Source organism: Eptatretus burgeri, chromosome 10, assembly GCF_056783735.1.
Source record: "Eptatretus burgeri isolate ZD-2024b chromosome 10, Ebu_testis_v1, whole genome shotgun sequence".
In the NCBI taxonomy this organism is placed as follows: Eukaryota; Metazoa; Chordata; class Myxini; order Myxiniformes; family Myxinidae; genus Eptatretus; species Eptatretus burgeri.
In genome coordinates this window covers 59,803,169-59,825,810 of record NC_140970.1, presented here as the reverse complement: position 1 = coordinate 59,825,810, position 22,642 = coordinate 59,803,169, and the positions used below count along the sequence as shown (strand labels likewise).

Here is a 22,642-nt window from a genome sequence, read left to right as displayed (position 1 = left end):
AGTCGATGCATTGAAATCCCTATCAGTTCCATTCGATGCACTGAAATCCCCCAAGACTAGAAGAGTATCTTGCCTGGGGCATTGATCACTCACAGACTCGAGCGTGGCATGGAATGCATCCTTCATGGTGAGATCACTCGCTTCAGTTGGAGCATACACAGAAACCAATATGAAACGACACCCAAGGAGTGATGAATCCTTCGTCTCACACGCTCATTGACCGGTGTTACCTCAATTATCATTGGCGTCAGCTTATTGGACACAGCTACAGCAATTCCTTGGGCATGGTAACCATCCGAGCGACCAGACCAATAGTAGGTGTTACCACCCGCCATTATCTCGCCACTATCCGGTCTCCGAACCTCAGAGAGTGCTGCCATACCAATGTTCAAACGCTTGAGCTCAGATAATATCAGAGACAGGTGATCATCCTCTCTTGGGGATAGGACATTCCAGGCACCCACCTGAAGGGACCTCTTCAGGTTCACCAAAGGAGACCGCCGTCTGGTGTACGACACCACAGCACCACTCCACCACACACCACCGCAATCTGACCCAGGAAGTTTACCACATGCTTTTCCTCCCATCATCAAATAATGGGGGTCCTGAGGGCTTTGCCCCAATCCTGTCATCCGGTGAGCTGCTCTGCGAATGGCAGCAACACATGAGGTACTCCCATGGAGTGAGTTTTCAGTTTTCTTTGCTTTTGTGGGTTTTGCAGAATGAAGTGTTTTACTCTGGCTGGAATGCAAATCCTACCACCAAACTCCGTAAAAAAGTAACCCAACTGCAGGAGGACGTCCGCAAACACAGTTGGGCACTATAAATGGATGGCTGTTGGCTCACATGGAGCTCCTCCACCCTTTGACAGGTTTTGTTTTTAATCCTGCTGGGAGTAAAGATCCATTCACCCTCCTCACCAGGAAATCTGGTGGGGGAGATGGTTTAGTTACCGACAGCCCGACCATGACACAGGTTAGTGCAGGCTTACATGGTTCCTGTAGCAAGTCACAGTTCTAATCTGGCTTGACCTGGGAATTCAGGACTTGGATGTATATGTATATCACCTGAGAAAAACTTTAGAACAACTATCTTATTGGCTACAACACTTTCTTTAAGTAGTATGATGGAGATTGTGGTGGTGGTGATTTTGGCGAAATGTCCTTTGCTGCAGGTTTTGAAAGGTCACGATGACCATGTCATCACGTGCCTGCAGTTCTGTGGAAACCGGATTGTCAGTGGTTCCGATGACAACACACTCAAAGTGTGGTCAGCCATCAATGGAAAGGTGAGCCTGCCTGCACCATCATGCAGATCTTAAATGTTGAGAGCTTTGACCTTGTTTCCTTGAAGCATTATTGTGCTTCTTAAGTTGTTTTAGAAAACGTTTTTTCTGAAAACTGCTATTCAACATTGTCTGAAAATCGAGTCCTTGACTTGAAGGAAAATCTGGAAATTCAGGACTTGGACATCAAGTCAATTTAGTTTTTTGACCAAGGCTTTAGTCCCAATGTGTGTTCGATGGTGGTACGAGGTTACAACAGGTGATCAGTAGTCGTTCTTGGATTATATGAAACAACTTTGCTGCATTATGATTATTGAGAATTTGTTTGGCAAAATAATAATTTTTCTACCCCCTCCCCCCCCCCACTCCCTCCCCATTAAAAAAGAACAAATTGGCATCTTTGGAATGAATAGCAATAATTGGGATTAAGCCTGATGTCGCGAGAGCCTTCAATCCAGCCCCTCCCCTCCAACATTATCAATCTATCTGACCTGTTTGGCTCAAACATCTCCCAAAATGAGGTTACTTGGCTGTCTTACAATCAACGTCATGACTGATATAATCAGTGGACCACCTTTTGGAAAGAGTCTCACATCATTCGTAAGATGAAGCATGGCTCAGAGTCTCAAACTCACCAATGGCCTTTCTGTTGACAACAAATATCTCAATTTTGGGTGAATGGACTCGGGGTTAGAAAATTGTACCTGCTTTTTATGGAAAAGCTTTTGTTGCTTTTGGTTCTGGGTTCCTTCGTGATCAGATACCACCTCCTTTGCTCTTTGAAATCTGAGGATACTTGCATCGAATTGTCTTTTAAAGTTATTGTTTGTTGTTGGTGTTGCTTTGTTTGTAATATATTTGCGCATCATTGCAATTGCGTCCGCGCATGCTTTTGTGGTTTGTGTGTACTCGTGTGACCTCATCCTTGCCGCGTGTTCTTGTGGGTCTGGCTTTGGGTCAGTAGCTGTGTGCTTCCTTCCCCCTGCTCCTTTCCTGTTCGCTCCCATGCTTGATTCCCCAATGTCCCACTGTTGAAACATTACCTTTTTTCCACTCCGTTGCCTCACTCTCACGTGAAACTCAACTTTGTGGAGGAATTTAAAAAAGAATAATACTCGTCAGGTATTGTCCATCGGGTGTGTACGTCAGAGCATGCTTCTTGGAATCCAAAATATTTAGACCATGGTGCTGTTCGGCAAGTGATCATCATTTTACACCTAAGCATTTTTAGGTCATCTCTTCGAGCATGACCTAATAATATGGGTGTCGATGTCCTTCGATCCGTCCGTATGTCCGTCCATCTGTCCGTTCACAATGAAGTTGAAGCGGGAGATCTGGTCATTAGTGACCCTGATAGAGGTCGATGAGACGTACACGATGGTATGACTTTCAAGGTCACCGAAGGTCAAGGTCAAGGTCACGAGGCCTTTGAAGTTGCGAAAATGACGATTTTCAAATTCTATCTCCTCCACCATTTCTCAAGCGATCTTGAATTTGATTGTAGCAAATGAATCTATGGGACAATATCTAAATTTGGTCAGGCTGGATTTTCGATATTCGCTTTCGTTTTCGTGTCACGTGACTTCAAAGTTTGCAAAAACTGCCCTACCTTCAGGAGGCTATATATTCTCTACTAGGCATGGTAAAAGTTAGTGAATGGTGTCATTGCATAGCAGCTGACCTTGTCTTTCATGTCCATTTGAAAGAATACCGATATCTTCGAATACGTACACGTCACGTGACTTTGAATTTTGCGAAAACTGCTTCATGTGGTTGCAAAATGATTTTCAAAATCTATCTCCTCCTACATTTCTGAAGTTATCTTGAATTTGATTGTGGCATATGAATCTATGGGACAATATCTAGATTTGGTCGGGCCGGATTTTCGATATTCGCTTTCGTTTTCGCGTCACGTGACTTCAAAGTTGGCCAAAAATCCCTCCTGACCCGGGAACACTACACCCTAGTAACAGGAACTCATGCTTGTATATTTATACATTTTCCGCCGAAGGTGCAAAAGTTTCAAAACCCGAAATGTAAACGTCGGCATTTATTTTCAAAATACAATTTTGTGCACGTGCGCCAAAATGCCGAGTCATCTTTAACCAAACTGCGCAGTTCGAGCTGCACAGTAGAACTGTGCGGGAGTCTTCGGTCATAACTGAACATTGAGAACTTGTGGTATTGTAGAGATGACCGTCACCCCCACACGGGGGTAATTTTTTTAGTTTAATTCTCCACTGAGGTTTATCACTGACCTAATGTGGTGGCATCACCACCTGTTGGGTCTGCCATTTTGATGGTCATCCAGATTGTAAACAATCCGCATCTGGATCGGGATCACTTAAAATGTCTGAAGAAATATCTGCAACTAGAAGTGTCTGTTGCTTATCTTATGTTGTTCGTCATTCAGATAAGTAGAGCAGGTACTGGTACATCCAGAAATTAGAAGTTACTGGGGTCTCAGATCCCTACAACTTGCCAAGAAACTTGCTAACCCCCATGGAGGATCACGCTAATGCGGAGCAGTTCCCTGACCTACAGTACCTCGATATCTACAGTTATCCAGCAACCATTTCCGACTGCTCCACAAAGGGGTCTATGAAAGCTTCAAGAGTCTGGACGTCTACAAATATTTTAGGTGCATGGGATACAGACTTTGAATGTGTCAGATAAAAAGAGGATGCTGGTGATGTCCAAAGTAAGTAGCATCCTGATGTATACTTATAAACACACTGGCTTGTCATAAAACTCTGTGGGGCTGATTGACTGTCATGATAGTGCTCCATCATGCTGTGACGAGGGAAACTTCTATCGACTGGTTACTCATTAGAGTCCTAGCTCTTTTACAACTACATTTGAGCCAACCCTCATCTAATTTGCGATCTTAATATTGGTCATAAAGCCTACCCTCACCAATGAATGGGGAGTATACTGGAAGCTGGGTGATTTATAAAAAGTAGTTGTGCCTACATGTTGCTTTGCTGGTGGGTTTAATCAAAAGACAGCATGTTGTACTTCACAAACATATTGTATGTCTATCTGAGTGTTGATCATGTGAAACGAGTGAAAAAGGATCTATGATAACACCAAGTTGTTGTTTCTGCTGTCATCATGGCTGTGGGGGTTGTTGTTTGTGTGCTCCTTCTGTGTCCGTCATGCGTTATTCTAAAGGGTTCCTGCTGTTGTACCGAACAAGTCTCAGGCATTGAAAGTAGCAAGAGTGATGTGGGCAATTAAAAAACATTTGACAGTGTGCCGGTCAAGTTTGACCTACAAGATTGTGGATAATCAAAGGCTTGTGATCTTGTGACGTCACGTGAGAAACCTCTTTTAGGCCATGGGCCAGACCTGATTTCGGTATCACTTGGGCAGGCATGATGTCGTTGTGATTTTTTTTAATATTCCATGTCTATGGAATATATTTTGATAACTGTTGCTGGATGTTAGATTTGGGGTAGTTTTCAGAATTTTAAGGGAAGCGTCTGTAGAAACACACTGTTATCTATCTTATGCTGCTGAGATTGACATATGATGTGTAAAGAAATGATTTAACAGCTTTTTTACTCCTGGGGTTTTTTTTTTGTTTGTTTTTAAGTCACCCTTCAGCCAGAAATTTGAAAAAAATCGTTTGTTTTTATTTTAACTTTAAAAAAATATATTCTATTTTTCAATTTTGCACAAATTTGGATTTTTCACCACTCATTTTATTCGAAATTACATTTCAAAAAGGAGACCAAGACATCATAAAACAAGAAAAAGAGCAATCAGAGATTGCAGACCCTCGCCAGTACGTGTTTTGCGTGGTGTTTGTGTCGTGCTGTGTTGTGTAATCAAAAGTAGACATAACTAGAACTGCCACTTTATAACTGCTGGCAGTGATGACTGGGCACAAAGACGTCCCGCTTTGATGCAACCCCACTTTGAATGGACACCTGACCCTGACCTATAACGTTTATTATTATTCAATTGAATTCAGAATGGGATTAAAATACATTCAATTCCAATCAAATGGAAGACCAAATAGGTACAGTCCTGCATTCGAGTCATCAGAAGGAACCCGAACAAGCAAAAAGCAAAGACGAAGTCATCAGGAGGAACCTGGATAGGATTCACATTTCACCTGTTACTCCTCTACCCTCAAACCCATCCAGGCACAGCCAAGTGAGCCTTATTCAAAAATAAATAAATAAAAGAACCCAGATCAAAAAAATTTAAATAATTTGGGCTGCCAGACCATGCATCCGATCAGGTTGAAATTTAAATATTCCCCATCACTACCAAATCATAATTGTGAGGTTTCACATGGATCGATGAAGCGGTTCAATAATTTTTATTTTTTTAAGATTTCCGCTTAATCCAATTTGGCTGTCAGACCATGTGACATCAATTATTCGTGAATACCCTGCTATCCTCAGGGCTTGTGGAACATTTGAGTGAAGTTTCCCCTCGATCTGTGTCACCTTTATGGAGAAGATTTTAAGTAGGTTTTCATGTAAATCCAAGATGGCTGCCAAACCATGTGACCTATGACGTCATATGTGTGAACGTTTTGTTCCACATGTAAAGTTTCGCCTCGATCTGTTCAGCCATGTCGGAGAAGATTTTTGAAGGTTTTTTTTAACAATATGGTTGCTGAATCACAGGACTGATGACATCAATTTTTTTTCTGTGGACCAATTTATCCCAAGATGACCCTAAAAAAAATTCATACTGATCGGATGTTGCATTCTACATATGCAATTATGACGTCACAACAAAGACGCCTATGATGTCATTAAAAAAAAAATCGCACCTATTCCCATGAGGAGTACTTGCCATATACCAAGCTTCAATTTTTTTCCTTGATGCGGTTTCAGAGATAGAGGTCCAGTTTTTTCTGTTTTTCCAACATGGCTGCCACAGCACGTGACCGATGACGTCAAATTTATAACTAAAACATTCTACATGAGAAGTCACTCAAATGGTGAATCTTATGTCTCAATCCGTCAAGCGGTTGCGGAGAAAAACATGAAAGTTCTGTGCGGACACACAAACAAATACACAAAAAAATGAAGAATCACTCAATGACACTTGGAAAAACAGAACAAAGTAGAATGGCACGATGACACTCAGAAGAACACGTGTTTTGTGTCCCATTTTGATAGGCTGGATCTGAGCCAAAATCGAATTGGCTTGTTCTTGTCACCTAACCAACTCAAATCCACCTAATTTTCTCATAACTAGTCCACAACTTTTTGAGACATCATGATATATATATATATATATATATATATATATATATATATATATATATATATATATATATATATATATATATATATATATATATATAGTTTTTGGCCCTATCTCTCAATTTTAGAAATTCGGCATGTGTTCACCTTTTGACCTTAAAAATAATTTGTGGTTGAATTCAGTGAGCTGATATGAAAATCATGTTTAAATTTGAAGTCAATCAGATGAAAATTGACAATATTACAAATTTGGTCTATGTTGACTTCAATAGTAGTTGGTGGTTGAATTCAGTGACCTGATATGCAAATCATATTCAAATTTCAATGCGATTGAATAGAAATTTACAATCTTAGAAATTTGGCCCATGGTGACCTCTTGACCTTAAAATAATTTGTGGTTGAATTCAGTGAGCTGATATGAAAATCCTGTTTAAATTTCAATTCAATCAGATGAAAATTGACAATATTACAAAGTTGGTCTATGTTGACTTCAACAATAGTTGGTGGTTGAATTCAGTGAGCTGATATGAAAATCATATTCAAATTTCAATGCAATTGAATAGAAATTTACAATCTTAGAAATTTGGCCCATGTTGACCTTTTGGCCAAAATTCACCTCAAAAATAATAGGTGGTTGAATTCAGTGACCTGATATTTAAATGCTCTTCAATTTCAAGTCAATGGAATGAAAGTTGACATTATTAGAAATCTGGCCTCTGTTGACCTTTTAGCCTATGGTCTTATGGTCGATATTGACCTCAAAAATAATAGCTGGTTGAATTCTGATATGTAAATCCTGTTCAAATTTCAAGTCAATCGGATGAAAATTGAGGATTTTTAGAAAATTTGGCCAATGCTGCCTTTTTTGGTCGACTGAATTTTAACAAACTTCAATGTGCGGCCGTCGCAGGGTCAGTGATGACAATATCTGAAAATTTCAGAAGGATCTTTTGAGCGGTTTGGGCCAAACAAACAAACGGAAGCGATCAACATACTTGTCAAATACATAAATAAATTACCAAGTAACAAACGGCCCCAAATGCAATACCCTCTCCTCCGGCGAGGGTAATCACACAATAACATTATATTGGTTCATTTTCCACATAACACAATCTTGCAATACATATGGAATATTGCAGACCCACTACCAAACAATCAAATTAATCATAACACAGCCCGAGTGTAGTTCGAAAGGAGATCATGCTGTTCATCTTGTCCACTGAACTCCCATACGTGTACATATATACGCCCAATAAAATCTTCTGAGAACGAGAAGGGCACTCTCGAGAGCGCATACCACCGCCACGTAATGAAATATCATGAATATGATATTTTTGAAATACATTTTTGAAATATCATGCTATGCAGTGCTATATCGTTTTTGGCCCTATCTCTCAATGGTGAAGAATCACTTTAAAATTATCAGATCTGGATTCGAGTTTGGATCTTCACCAAAATTGAATCAATTCTACCTTGTCACACACTCAACATGTCCACCAAGTTTCGTCTGAATCCATCCACAACTTTTTCAGATATTATGCTCTATACAGTCATGGCCAAAAATATTGGCACCCTCGCACTTTTTTCAAATATCTCACCATTTCCTCCAGAAACTTTTTGAAATTAAAAAAATCTTTTGGTACCCACATACTTATTTCTTTGGTTATTTGATAAAGCACATCATCTCCATGTTGACAGAAAACAAAATGAAGCCTTCCAAGAAAAGAACACCATCCCTATAGTCAAGCATGGAGGAGGTTCAGTGATGTTTTGGGGTTGCTTTACTGCCTCTGCGCTGGGTGCCTTGAATATGTGCATGACATCATATCAGGAGATTACCAAGGCATTTTGGAGCACAATGTTCAACCCATTGTCAGAAAGCTGGGTCTCTGTCGAAGGTCATGGGTCTTCGCAACAGGACAATGACCCCAAACACAATTCAAAAACCACCCAGGAATGGTTCAAGACAAAACGCTGGACTGTTCTGAAGTGACCAGCAATGAGTCCAGATCTAAATCCCATTGAACACCTGCGGAGGAGATCTGAAAACAGCAGTTGGGAGAAGGCACCCTTCAAATCTGGGAGAACTGGTGCAGTTTGCACAAGAAGAGTGGGCCGAACTGCCAGTAGAGCGGCGTAGGAAGCTCATTCATGGCTCTCGGAAGTGCTTGACTGCAGTTATTTCCAAAGGTTGTGCTACCAAATATTAAGTCTGGGGTGTCAATAATTTTGCCAATGCCATTTCTATTTATTTTCTGATTTAAAAGGAAATATTAAGTTCTGAATCACAAAGGTTCTGTAATATTAACAGTGAAATATAGAATTGTGGAGACCAAATACTTTTGTCAATTTCAACTTATTTTTGGAGAAAATTGTGAGTTGTTTGAAAAAAAAGTGCGAGGGTGCCAATATTTTTCACCACGACTATCATTTTTGGCCCTATCTCTCAATGGTGAAGGATCACCTAAAAAATTCGAGTAGTCGGATCCGGATCCAGATCTTCTCCAAAATCTAATCAGTTCGTCCTTGTCACGCACCCAACCTGTCCACAAAATTTCATTCAGATCCATCCAAAACTTTTTCAGATATCCTCCACACAAACAAACAGACAGAAAGGGGTTAAAACATAACTTCCTTCACCTTTGGTGGCGGAAGTAATAATGACACACATTTTGCTTTCATCACATTTCATGGGTTATAATTGATCATTTCACTCATTTTCATCATCATCTCTGTCATCAGTCACCTCATACAACTGCGAATTATTCTTCTTTTTTTTCTGATTGCTACATGTCTGGAGCTTGCATACCTTTGTGCATGGCATTCCATTGTCAAGGGACGTGCAGCTTGACAGTTTGCAGGAACAAAGGTACTTGCATGACAACAGTTCCAAAACTGCATTTGGGGCTTCCTCTTCTTCTTGCGTATGGCAACTTGGCTGCTGGGTAGCTATCACTTTGTTGGTGTGCGAGTATGCCGCTGATGCTGTGCCCCTTTACTGGTACACTGGTACTCATTTTGCCGACCTCTGAAGGATGAGAGGCTGTGTGAACCCAACCTGGTGTTAATTCAGCGGCTTTCGGAGCTTGAACTCAGCACCCGAAGATCCAAAGCCAGCCACCCAAACCACTAAGCCAACACCAGGCTGCATTCATGGTTGGAGGAGTGTGCATATCCACTCGTTGACCAAATGGCTGTCATCATCTGTTGTCACTCTTTCAGGTCAGGCACAAATGGCTGAGTCTGGAGGCAGCACTTCCAAATTGAAGCTTGGTAGTTGGCAAGAAGAACATGCAGGTGGAGGCAATCTCAACATGATGGAAGCTGGCTGTACTCGACCTCAAGACATTTAGCACAGAAGAGTTGGTAGTGCAGTTCATTCACATCATCATTGCTGGCACTTGTTGCATACATGTGGCAGGTAAACTGCTGTATGTTCTGGTACAGTTGTTCAGAGACTAACCCTAACCCTAACCCTAACACCTTGACTGACCAAGTTGGCTGAAAGTTTTTTGTTATGTGCTGCCTTTTTCATCAATTTCAAGGCAACCAGCTTCCCGCAGTCTGATAAGGCACTCACAGTGTCACAGCCTGTAAAGGCATGTAATCCAATCAGGGCATCCAACCAATGACTCGACATCTGTCTCATCTTTCTCAATGCGGGACATTTGGAGATCGTGATGAGCCATCTTGGGACCTCCTCGGCCAATCATGTCTCTCAACTCTCTTAAGTATGTAACCCTGTACTCGGCTGTCAGGTAGTACTTGCGTACAGCTCCTGGATTCACACTGGACCCCCAAGTTCCACCCGGCATTTGGGTGTCTTTGTTTACGGTTTCCTCAATGTTCTGGTCGACAGGAATTTGCCAAAAGAGGTTCATGGAATCGAGCTGAACTGAAAAGCCTCCTTTCATTAATTCAGTATGCCCATCTGGGTGTTCAGCGGGCAGTTGGGTCATCTGAGCATAGTAATCTGGGGGGTAGCGTGCGTAGTTCAGCCAGTCATGTGCTAAGCACCAGGGAATCATTTCACAAATAGAAGCCAGGTGTAGAATCCAGTCTCCCTCTCTTGGTGCTCGAAGGAGGCTTCGGAAATTTCAACCATGTCCAGATGGGACATCCAGAAACTTTGGAGGCTCTTATTTCCTCCATGGAGGATTACTCAGTAAATTTCACACAGCTCCATGATGCAGGCACATGACCTGTTTTCGAGAACCTGCTTCAGCGACGAATGTGACACATATTTGCAGGGGTGGCTGAGGGTTGTCAGTATTTCATCTATGTGAACCACATCGTCACTGCGGGTGGCTTGCAACCATGAGAGGAAACCTTTCCTTGCCAAGCTGACGAGTGCCTCGTACACTACCTAATGAAGTCTGACAGCCCGGGTATACTTGCAACCATCCATCACTCCAGTTATAGAGCTTTCAGCAATCACACCTGACTCAATGCGCACATCCTGCAATCCAGCATCCTGGAATCACTTTCCAATGGTTGCCAGCAATGTGCATATGGTGTGAAATACTCCAAGCCTGATGATGATGGTCTTCGTCTTGAGTCATGATGTTAAAACCTGTCCAGCTGCTCATTAACTGATCTTGTTCTGATGTGCATGCCAAGTGTGGTGAATTGAGGTGAATTGAGGGACATGACGCGGGATCACATGTTGTGCGTCTCGCGTATAAGGGGAGGTCTCCGCGGCACGAGTGGTTGTCCCCGGGGCATTGCCATTTACATCGGCTGTTCACTTGATGCTCGTTGACTGAAGGTGCTCATTGACTGGTGAGAATGGAGATTATATCGAACTCCGTGCTTACGCGGATTTAGTCTGCAATGATTAATCGCACATGTATACGTTACTGCTTATGTACTCCTAGCTGAACCTGTATTCCCCGGTGTGCCCACAGAAGCGGCTCCAATCAAATGGAATAAAGCCTAAACTCTAGGTTCTTCTCTCGCTCTCATTTCAATTTATTCCATTTGGTTTTCTCGGCTCTCTCAACCAACGATGGACAAGATCTACAAACCAGAGAGGTTCGACGCAGACCCAAACGCGACTGACGCAGAAATGAAATGGTCGCATTGGTTCTGTTCCTTCTCACACTATCTGACCATCATCGAGGAAGGAGCCGACAAATTTGCCGCTCTCGTGAATCATGTCTCGCCCAGCGTGTACAGGCTCTTCTCGGAGTGCGACACTTACGAAGCAGCGATCGACGTGCTGCAAGCGCTCTGCGTGAAGCCCAAGAACGAGGTATACATGCGACATCTTCTCAACACACGCAAGCAAGCAGCCGGGGAGACAATCGATCAGTTCCTGCAAGCTCTGAATCAGCTGGGAAAAGACGGCAGCTTCCGGGCCGTAAGCGCCGAGGAACACCGAAAGGAAGCCACACAGGAGGCATTCATCCAAGGACTCAGATCAGCCCACATACGGCAACGCTTACTAGAGAAAGCGCAACCCACTCTTGACAAGGTAGTCGATCAGGCACGAGCGATGGATACGGCTCAGCAGCAATCTGAGTCATTTGGGACACCGATGCTGCTAATGAACGCTGCTACGATGGGAACCCAAGGAACCCCACTGGCACAGACACAGCCAGACATAGGGGATGGAGAAACACCCGAGGAGCCGGATACCCAGGCCACGTCAAACTCCTCAGCAACTGCTCCGGTTGGTAAATGCTTCTTTTGTGGGTACAAAAGGCACCCTCGTCAAAAATGTCCCGCCAGAGATGCCACATGCATGAATTGCGACAAGAAAGGGCATTATGCCAGGGTATGTAAATCTACTCTAAGGAGAAATAAACCCACTTCTGCGGCTCTCTACTCGCAAAATAAATTAACTGCAGCCTCCCCGGGGAATCTATCCAAGGCTATCATCAACGTACGAATTAACGGGCATATGGCTGAGGCACTGATTGATACCGGTAGCTCTGAAAGTTTCGTCAACAGCTCGCTAGTGAAGGGCAGGAAATGGGTAATCCACCCGACTGACAATACGGTATGCATGGCCGCCACCTCACTACAATCCCGCGTACGAGGGTACTGCAATGTTGAATTGGACGTAAAAGGGTACACGCATCGGGATGTAAGGGTACTGGTGCTTCGTGATTTGTGCGCAGACGTAATTCTGGGTCATAATGTCCTCAAGCAGCACACGAGCGTCGAAATACCCTTTGGAGGAAGCAAACCTCGTCTAATTTTAAATGCGTTGACCACCGCGGAGGTGACGTCCCCCCAGCTGTTTGCTAACTTGTCGCCGGTCTGCAAACCGATAGCGATTAAATCGCGGCGATATACCACTGCTGACATGAATTTCATCACTTCAGAAACCAAGCGATGACTGGAAGAAGGAATTATAGAACCGAGCGACTCGCCATGGCGCGCACAGGTGTTCGTAACCAGCAGTCAGAACCATAAGAAACGAATGGTTGTCGATTATTCCCAAACGGTCAATCGCTTTACCCAACTCGATGCCTACCCCCTGCCGCGCATAGACGAAACGAGATGGTCGACGCGTGGCCAATTATAAGGTATTCAGCACCATCGACTTGCGAAGCGCCTATCATCAAATTCCCATCCGAGAGGAATACAAACCTTACACTGCATTCCAGGCAGGGAGGCGCCTCTACCAATTCAGGAGAATACCTTTCGGTGTCACGAATGGGGTAGCTTGCTTCCAACGGGTTATGGACGACATCATCTCAGATGAAAACCTCAAAGACACTTTTGTTTACGTGGATAATGTCACAGTGTGCGGTAGGGATCAGGGGGAAACATGATAGGAATCTGGACAGATTCTTGAGCATTGCTAGAAAATATAATCTGACTCTCAACTACGAGAAATGCGTATTCTCGGCAAGGTCAATTGACCTTCTCGGCTACACGATAGCCGACGGCACAATTAAGCCTGATCCTGAGCGGTGCGCCCGCTCCGTGAGCTTCCACCACCTCAGGACTTGCAGACAATGCGCCGGGTGATCGGGATGTTCGCTTACTATGCGAGATGGATTTCGCAATACTCCGAGAAAATACATCCCCAAGTGCATTGCAAAAACTTTCCACCAGATGCCGCTGTTGTAAGAGCTTTCCACAACCTCAAGGATGATATCAGTAAGTCCGTGGTTTTATCGATCGACAGCTCGGTGCCCTTCGTGGTGGAAACCGACGCTTCAAATCACGCCATAGCTGCTACACTTAATCAGTCTGGGCGGCCGGTCGCGTTCTTCTCGAGAACTCTCTCTAGAAGCGAGCAGAGACACTCAGCGATAGAGAAGGAAGCGTACGCCATCGTCGAAGCGCTGCGGAAATGGAGACATTATTTACTGGGAAACCACTTCACGCTCGTTACGGACCAACGATCCGTGGCATTCATGTTTGATGGGAAAAATAACGGGAAAATTAAGAATGAAAAAATTATGAGATGGCGGATAGACCTAGCTTGCTACAGTTACGACATTGTTTACCGGCCCGGGAAGGAAAACCCTGCTGCAGATACCTTCTCTCGGGTCTACAGTTCGGCAACAATCAGTCAGGCTTTGCAAGACCTACACGTGTCTCTCTGCCACCCAGGGGTAACCGGGATGGCACATTTCGTGCGCAGACAAAATCTTCCCTATTCTGTTGAAGATATTAAACAAATAAATGCTTCATGCCCTCTTTGTGCTGAACTAAAACCCAGATTCTTTGGCGCGGCATCTGGCAGACTGATCAAGGCCACTTCCCCCTTCAAGAGACTAAACATCGACTTCAAAGGGCCCCTGCCGACCGAGACAGACAACAGATACATATTCACCGTTGTTGATGAATATTCAAGGTTCCCTTTCGCATTTCCGTGCTCGGATATGACCTCGGGCACTGTCGTGAGATGTCTCTCTGACCTCTTCGCTATGTTTGGGAAACCTTCGTACATACATTCAGACAGAGGGCCGTGTTTCATGTCGGCCGGGCTAAAACAATTCCTACTAGAGCTCGGCATAGCAACTAGTCGAACGACGCGTTACAACCCACAGGGAAACGGGCAGGTGGAAAGGTATAATGGAGTCATTTGGAAAGCCGTAACTCTGGCGCTGAAATCGAGAGGACTGGGCCCCGAGCGGTGGGAGGTTACTCTTCCCGACGCTCTGAATTCCATACGCTCTTTGCTCTGCACGTCCACCAATGCAACTCCTCACGAACGAATGTTTACTCACCAGCGACGTTATGTTGACGGTCAAACGGTGCCCAACTGGCTGACCCATCCCGGTACAGTGTTCATGAAACGCCCGGTCCGACAAAGCAAGTATGAACCGCTGGTGGAGGGGGTCGAACTCATTGACACTAATCCAGAGTATGCTCATGTCAGGCTCCCGGATGGCAGGGAGACCACTGTGTCGGTTCGCCATCTGGCTCCCTCAGGTACTCCTCCCGCAGGAACACCACCTTCTGGCACTCCTCCTTCTGACATTTCCCCCCCAGGAACTCCGCCGGGCGACGGGGCTGCCGCGTTCCACCCGAGAGCGATCGAGGAGTCATCCCCGGCACAAGTCGAGGCTCACCAAGAGGATCGGGAGTCTCCCTCAAGTGAAACTGCCATTTACTCCCGGAGAGGTCGACGGATAAGGCCCCCTCGACGACTCAATCTGTAAAGGGGATTAACGGCATTCTCGCTGCTCATGCTCCTATATGCCCATTATATCATATATCGATGCTCATTTCCATGCTCCTACAACTCAAAATAATCACTGCTTGGCATGTATGCTTCTGTAGACCTATTAGTCCGCGTTGCTTGAAATGTATACTCCTATAGTGCTAAAGCAATCATGGTGTGTAAGATGGGCCCCTAGTTACATTTTAAAGGTGCGGAGAATGTGGTGAATTGAGGTGAATTGAGGGACATGACGCGGGATCACATGTTGTGCGTCTCGCGTATAAGGGGAGGTCTCCGCGGCACGAGTGGTTGTCCCCGGGGCATTGCCATTTACATCGGCTGTTCACTTGATGCTCGTTAACTGAAGGTGCTCATTGACTGGTGAGAATGGAGATTATATCGAACTCCGTGCTTACGCGGATTTAGTCTGCAATGATTAATCGCACATGTATACGTTACTGCTTATGTACTCCTAGCTGAACCTGTATTCCCCGGTGTGCCCACAGAAGCGGCTCCAATCAAATGGAATAAAGCCTAAACTCTGAAGGTTCTTCTCTCGCTCTCATTTCACCAAGATCTAGCTGACGAGGTTCTTCACTCTGGCTGACTGAACCACAGCTGTGGTATCAACCTCTACACTTGTGCTTTTTGGTGGCCCCTCTCGTTGTCCAACATTGTTCTTTGGTAGCTTTACTGCTGGACAGCTAATACTTCTCGTCTTTGTTTATTCAACCGAGGGCAGGACTTTGGCTGGCTGTGGGTTGACTGGCTTGGTTTGTACAGCTATAACATTGACTCTGTGAGATGTCCCCTCACCACCAATGGTCTCTTAAAGTCAGTCAATGTTGTCCCAGGCCAAGATTGTGAATACTCCAGGATGGATGTTTGGAAGAAGGGCAACATCGCCTTCTGCCAGTGACAGTTTTTTGCAGACACAGGGCTGTGTCAATGTCTTCCAACCTGGGAGGAGGATACACTGTGACAAAGTCGTTTCAGTGCATGTATCAGCTCGACATTGCCTGTCAGAATCTTGATTGCAAATGGCAGAATGATGTGCTTTGGGGGTTTCGTCTTGCCATAGGTAATATCATGGACCATATCTTCCCCAAATGAGCTTACAAGCCATTGAACTCTTTGGGATGCATGGCTGTTGTCCTTGGCACCTTTCAGGAGATAGTACAGGAATATGGTGATTGACTTTGGTAGGATGTATTCACTCTGTTCAACTCCTGGTGTCTGTGGTGGCCACATATGGGGGAAATCATGGTTCTTGATAGCTACTCTCATCTGCAATGCTGCCTTGGCTACAAAGGCAGCTTCACGAAGTGATTTCAGTGTGTGTAGTTCTGCTTTCAGGGACTCGTTGACCTTTGAGAGTTCACACATCGATAGGTTGTCCGGATAGAGGAGAAGTTTACCATTGTCATCAGGAAAGATGTGCGGTGCTCCAGCAAATTCACTTTCCAGCTTTCGACGGATGTGCTTCTTTATTCAATCCTTCACAAGGACAATTTCAAGTGAGTTCATAGATCCAACCATTCTAAATGAATGGGTCGGCCTTTGATATCACTTGGGGGTTTGCAAAAACAGCTCATTCCTGATAAATTTCAGGACCAGTTTGTTGTACGAGTGATTTAGAGCAGCATCATATTGATCTCCATTCGCATCTTTCTCCTTAGTCACATTGCTGGCAACATTTTCCTCTTGTATATATGATCAGTAGCATGACCTGTGATGGTGACCTTCAGCAGCTACTAGGTCTCTGCTGACAATAGCAATCACTCGGTCATCCATTTTCTTCATGGCTGCGATCCTGATAATAGCATCTGCTCATAACTCATGACATTTTGTGAGAGTCTCTCTTGTCTTCTGCCCTTTGAGAAATTTGTTGGCTTTCTGATGAAATATGCACTTGTTCTTGTAAACTTAAAAAGAACTTGAGTATTGTCTCGATGACTGCCGAGAACTGTCATCGTTGTCAGGCTCTTTACGTGTGTTTTGTTTTAAGGGATGATATCAATAAGTTTCTTCATCATGAAAATACTGCGACATTTTCGGTGTTAGTGCACTGGCAAGGTTTCTCCTGCCGGAAAGTCTTAATTCACGTTAAGAATTGGGGCATATTGTCTGATTTCAGCTGCCCTTTGCAAAGTTTTCCACGAGTCCATGTTTTGCGGTGACACCAACGTTGAATCTGGCTCGTCATCAGAGCAGTAGATGATTTGTGTTTATGCATGTGCTGCTCTTTGATGACAAACACAGTGTATGATTTGTATTTGTGCACTTTGATGACGAACTGCCACTTCTCTCATCAGTGTCCATTTATTTTAGGCAGTGTTTCTTTACCTGCAAAATATAATTGCAATTATATCTCCTGCACAAGACAGATATTCATTTTATATCGCACGAAAATGTTCCAGAACGGTGTGGATGAATAGTGCGATCGCTATTGTGTGATTACATCCAGCTGGAGCATGGTAGCTTTGTCAGGTGAATAGAATATTTGTGAAAGGTGAACAAAGGCCTGCGACGTACGCGTATGTCGCACGACGCAACAGCTGGCAGCCACCTTTCTGCTAATTTGTGTTCAGGCCATTCAATGCCATCCATGTATGAGCAGTGTGATCAACTAGGTGTGTTAATCATTCCAAAAGTATTGAGATGTTATTATACCAACCATCACGCTTGAATGTCAACAACTGAAAATTATACAAATCAGGGAGAACACAGTTTAAACTCAAGAAATGAAAGTAGCTCTGGAACACAACGTTCACTCAGTCGGCCATCTTGCAATCTATACGTATACGGGAGGTAAATGGGCAAAGCCGTTGAGCCAATTTGATTGTTTCGTATTGGGTCTGCAACATTCTATATGCATTGTCAGGTCAGGTATGGGAGCGTGCAGCGGAGCAATACGTCGCTGCGTCTACTTTCCTTCGGTACTCCAGGGGTCTCCGTCTGGCCGTACCACAGGCAGATGCCTGGCCCATCTCCATCTTCTTGAGATGCTGATCAACCTGCTGCAACCACGAGGCACGTGGTCAGCCCATTGGCCTCCCACACTCACGAAGCTCCCTCACTGAGATAATCTGGTGAGCAGGATCGGCGTCAGGAAAATGAGCCACATGTCCATACAGCAGCAGCTGACGATCACGTACGATGCAGGTAACAAATATCATTTGAATCTCTCTCAGCAACCGCTTGTTGGACACAAAGTCTGACCAGCAATAGCCAAGGATTCTCCGAAGAGACCTGGTACCAAAGGAATTAAGTCGCCATCTCAAATCCCTGGTCAGAGTCCAAGTCTCACATCTGTAGAGCAAGACTGGAAGCACCAAGGACCTGACGACTCGGACTTTAGTAGTCCTGCACAGGTACCGACAGCGCCACCCCCATGATCCAGTGAATCCATGACTCCCCAGGCCCGACACAGACGTCTGTTGACCTCTGGTTCACAGCAAGCAGAGACATGAATATCACTGCCAAGGGAAGTGAATCTCTCCGTGACCTCAACATCCTCGCCACAAACAGGCACAGACAAGATAGCAGCATCCAAGATGTCATTAAAAGCCTGGATCTTGGTTTTGACCCAGGAAACCCGTAATCGCAGCGGCTATGACTCCCTATTCAGCACCGGAGGACCCCCAAACAATATCCAGAGTCTCCACAAAGATGACTGCATCATCTGCGAAATCAGTCAGAGATCCTAACATTCCCAAACGATGCACCACAGCTTGATCTTGACATCCTACCCAGAATCCAGTCCATCGAAGCGTTGAAAAGTGTGGGGGCCAGTACACACCCCTGACTACTGGAAATAAGTCAGAGATGGTATCACCACATCTCACAGCAATCTTGGTACCAGAGTGCAGTTCGGACATCAGGTTTATCAGTTTTGGTGGCACCCCACAAAGACCAAGAATCCTCCAGAGGGCATCACGATTCACTGAATCGAACCATTTACAGAGATCAACATTGGCTGCAAGCAGCCCCTGTCAAAACTGTCTGCTTTCGGTGATGACCCAAAGAGCAAGGATTAGGTCAATCGTTGACCTCTTTCGTGTGAAGCCTGACTGCTCTGGACGCTGGTGCTCAAGCAGATGGTGAGCCTGGTGTTGGCTCAGTGGTTAGGGTGGTGGCTTGGGATCCTCGGGTCCTGAGTTCCAGCCCCGTCGGCTGCTGAATTAATACACCAGGGGGTTGACTCAGCCTGTCATCCTTCCGAGGTCGGCGAAATGAGTGCCAGTTCCAGTGTGTGTACTGGTAGAGGGGCACTGCATCAGCGACACAGTCGCGTTTCAAGAAATGATAGCTACCCCAGCAGCTGAGCTGCCATACGACCACCAAGCAGATGGTGGTGAACCCTATCAAATATTATCCGAGCAAAGACCTTGCTCGGCACTGAGAGCAGCTTGCCCGGCACACCCCTCGTTGTTGCAGTCCTGGCGATCACCTCTACCTTTCCAGAGAGGTACAACAAGGCCCCTCTTCCAGTCAGTTGGGATGATGCCTGTGTTCCTGGCAGAGCACAGAACTGCATGCAACGACACGAGTGCAGCATTTCCACCAGCCTTGAGAAGTTCAGCATGGATGCCACAGATCCCTGGACCAGTACCCCATTTCAACCGGTTCACCGCAGCCTGTTTCCACAAACGAAGGTGGATCACAGTTGATTGGAGGGTCAGCAATGGGGATAGTAACACCCCGACATCCAAATAGACAGCTGGTGGATCCGCCCGGTACAGCCGCTTAAAGTGACCGGCCCAGCGGGCCTTCACTTCGGACTTCTCTGTCAAAAGCCCACCACCCTCTGCTCTAACTGCAGTACACCGAGGGACAGGCTTAGAGGAACGCAATGCGTGAATCCCCCTGTAAGCAGTACGAGAATCACTTGACCACAGGTGATGCTCGACCCGCTCAGATTCCTCGCACATAGGCCTCCTTGTCCACCCTGAGCGCACGTACAGTTTTACACCTCAGCTCCGTGAACATCTCAGCTCAGTTTTTCCGATTTAATTTACATCCAGATGTTTCCTTCCTCGTCCACGGACCATGCTACACGATACAATCCCACCTTTACCAAGAAATTCCTCCATCTACCCCACAAACATAATAATATGTTCTGTCGACATGGAATATTTCAAAAATCACAACGAGATCGTGCCTGCCCAGGTGGTCCTGATAAGTGAAATTTATTCTCTTGGTTCACGGCTTAGATTCCTGAACCTCTGTTTTTGTGGTAATTGATAAAGCCCTGTGTACAGTACGTCAAGTTCGTATTATTTCTGTGGTTTTGTTGATTGTTTGCTTGTATTTTTGTTTCTTCATTTTTGGTGGGGCTTTCTTCATGTCTGAAACGTGCTTTTCATGTTCCTCTGTAATGTGATTTCTTTTTCAATTTATTTTGTTATTTTTACACAATACTGAGCGACGATTGTCAAAATGATGTCCCAGAATTGAGGGTGTTGGACAGAGAGCATCAACAGCAGAATTGGACTCAATATCCCAAAGGACATCCTGCAACAAGTTCTCATTACCTCTGTCAACGAAGGTGGAGGGAGGTTATGTTTTCACCCCTGTTTGTTTGTTTGTGTGCAGGATATCTCAAAAAGTTGTGGGCAGGATTGGGATGCAATTTGGTGGGCAGGTTGGGTGTGTGACAAGGACGAACTTATTAGATTTTGGTGAAGATTCGAATCTGGATCCGGCTAACATAATTTTTAAGTGATTCTTCACCTTTGACAGATGGGGCCACAAACAATATATCGCATGATATATCAAAAATTTATTGGGCCTGGTATTTTCTTCTGGATCAGCCATTGCGTGGCAGAGGTATGCGCTCTACCGAGTCTCCTAGTTTGTATCTGTGCTTCGTTGTGAGAATGTCATACGGTCTGTACTTTACAGCCCCCTTTCAATTTTATCTCTGAGTTTTCCCATTGAAGATGTTTGTTGTTAAAAAAAAAATTACAATTTTTTTTTGCCTTTCTGGCTGGACAAAATCCAGTAGACATCTGCAAATGACCGTTTTTACAGCCATTTTTCCCTGCTGTGCAGGGGTTGGGCTTTTTCTTGAGGCAATGTTTTATGGCCGGATGCCCTTCCTGACGCCAACCCTGGTCGCCTCTTACGACACACAGGGATATGGTATACCTATTCTAACCGGGGCATACACCGGGACCAGTACACTGGTACTCATTTCGCCGACCTCGGAAGGATGATAGGCTGAGTCAACCCCCTGGTGTTAATTCAGCAGCCAACGGGGCTTGTACTCAGGACCCTGGGATCCCAAGCCGCCACCATAACCACTAAGCCAACACCAGGCTTAACATCTGCAAAATACACCAGTATTTCGAGTGAGCTGCATGTCATAATATTTTGCTCGTTTCTTGCTGCGGGACCGTGTTCACAAGATGGTGAAATGGCACGATGAGCGAAACGGATCACGTGCCTTGGTGAGCCACAAGCTCGACCGGGCAATTGAAGGGATGAAATGCAGAGGCTATTGGTGCAGTCGAGCCGCTTTTCAACCCTTGCAAAACATTTACACCTTTGGTCTGACTGCAGCGCGTTTGCCCTTTTTCTGCATTTCATGTTTTTATGGAGTCGATAGAGAGCATATCTCACCAGCTGGAATTTCTCTCATTCGTAAGACTTATTTGAGGGGTCAAGGTGTTCCCTTTCTCTCATTTGATGGGTCAGGGAAACTGTTGAAAGTGTTTACTGAGCAAAGGATCTCGAGTAAATAAATCGGCGAAGGAAGGACAGAGAGATCTGTTATCCAGTAGCAAAGAAGACATGCTTGAATAGTGGACTGTGCCTGTTTTTTTTGTATGCAAGGTCAAGGCTCATGGAAGAGCGAGAACACTGAACGGATCAGGATGCAACAGAATAAAAGGGACAGTAGAGAGAGGAGGAAACGTGAATATCAAGGATTGAGGGGCAAAATAGAGGAAGACTTGGACAAGCAAGGGAAGTGGGGGAGGGAGAAGGGTGTAGGAGGGATGCATGGTGGACAGGATGGATACGGAAGGAAACTCTCTGGAAGGAAAAATTGGAAATTTAGAAGGAGTTGGGCTTCGGGGTTAACAAGGGTAGAAAGGTCACGGTTTTGGTTGGGGAATGATCCGAGATGGTGGTGAACTGTGCGGGTTTTTTGCGGGTTTGGTGAACTGTGCGGGTTTGCGGGTCTTGAAGATTTGGAGGGAAGAATGAGATTGAAGAGAATGTGGAAATTTGTTCCACAGGTGTTGGGGGTGGGGGGGGGGGGCAATGAATGAGTGTCGGTGAGCAGTGATTCGGGATTTTGGGAGTTTCACCAGAAGGGGTTGATGATGGACTGTGTGCACCCTGCAGAAACCTGGAAGGGGTGAGGGAGACAAAGCACGGAGCGTTCATCGCTTGGAACGACAAATAGCTCCACTAACGAATGTTTGGTAGCTGTTTTGGGTGTAATCTCTTGAACTGCAACAGCTGAAAACCGTGCCAAAT

General features: G+C 45.0%; 1 protein-coding gene across 4 annotated transcripts in view; it reads left to right on the top strand.

Annotated features, from left to right (window-relative positions):
- FBXW7 (F-box and WD repeat domain containing 7) overlaps window positions 1–22,642 on the top strand; it is a 597,271-nt gene that overhangs the window by 463,126 nt on the left and 111,503 nt on the right. For 3 of the 4 annotated variants that reach the window (XM_085898585.1, XM_085898582.1, XM_085898584.1), the window contains one exon: window positions 1,175–1,288. The exons of the other annotated variant lie outside the window; for it this stretch is intronic. In XM_085898585.1, the coding sequence (XP_085754711.1) occupies window positions 1,175–1,288 (114 nt within the window). The remainder of the gene's footprint in view (window positions 1–1,174; window positions 1,289–22,642) is intronic. 4 annotated transcript variants of the gene reach the window in all.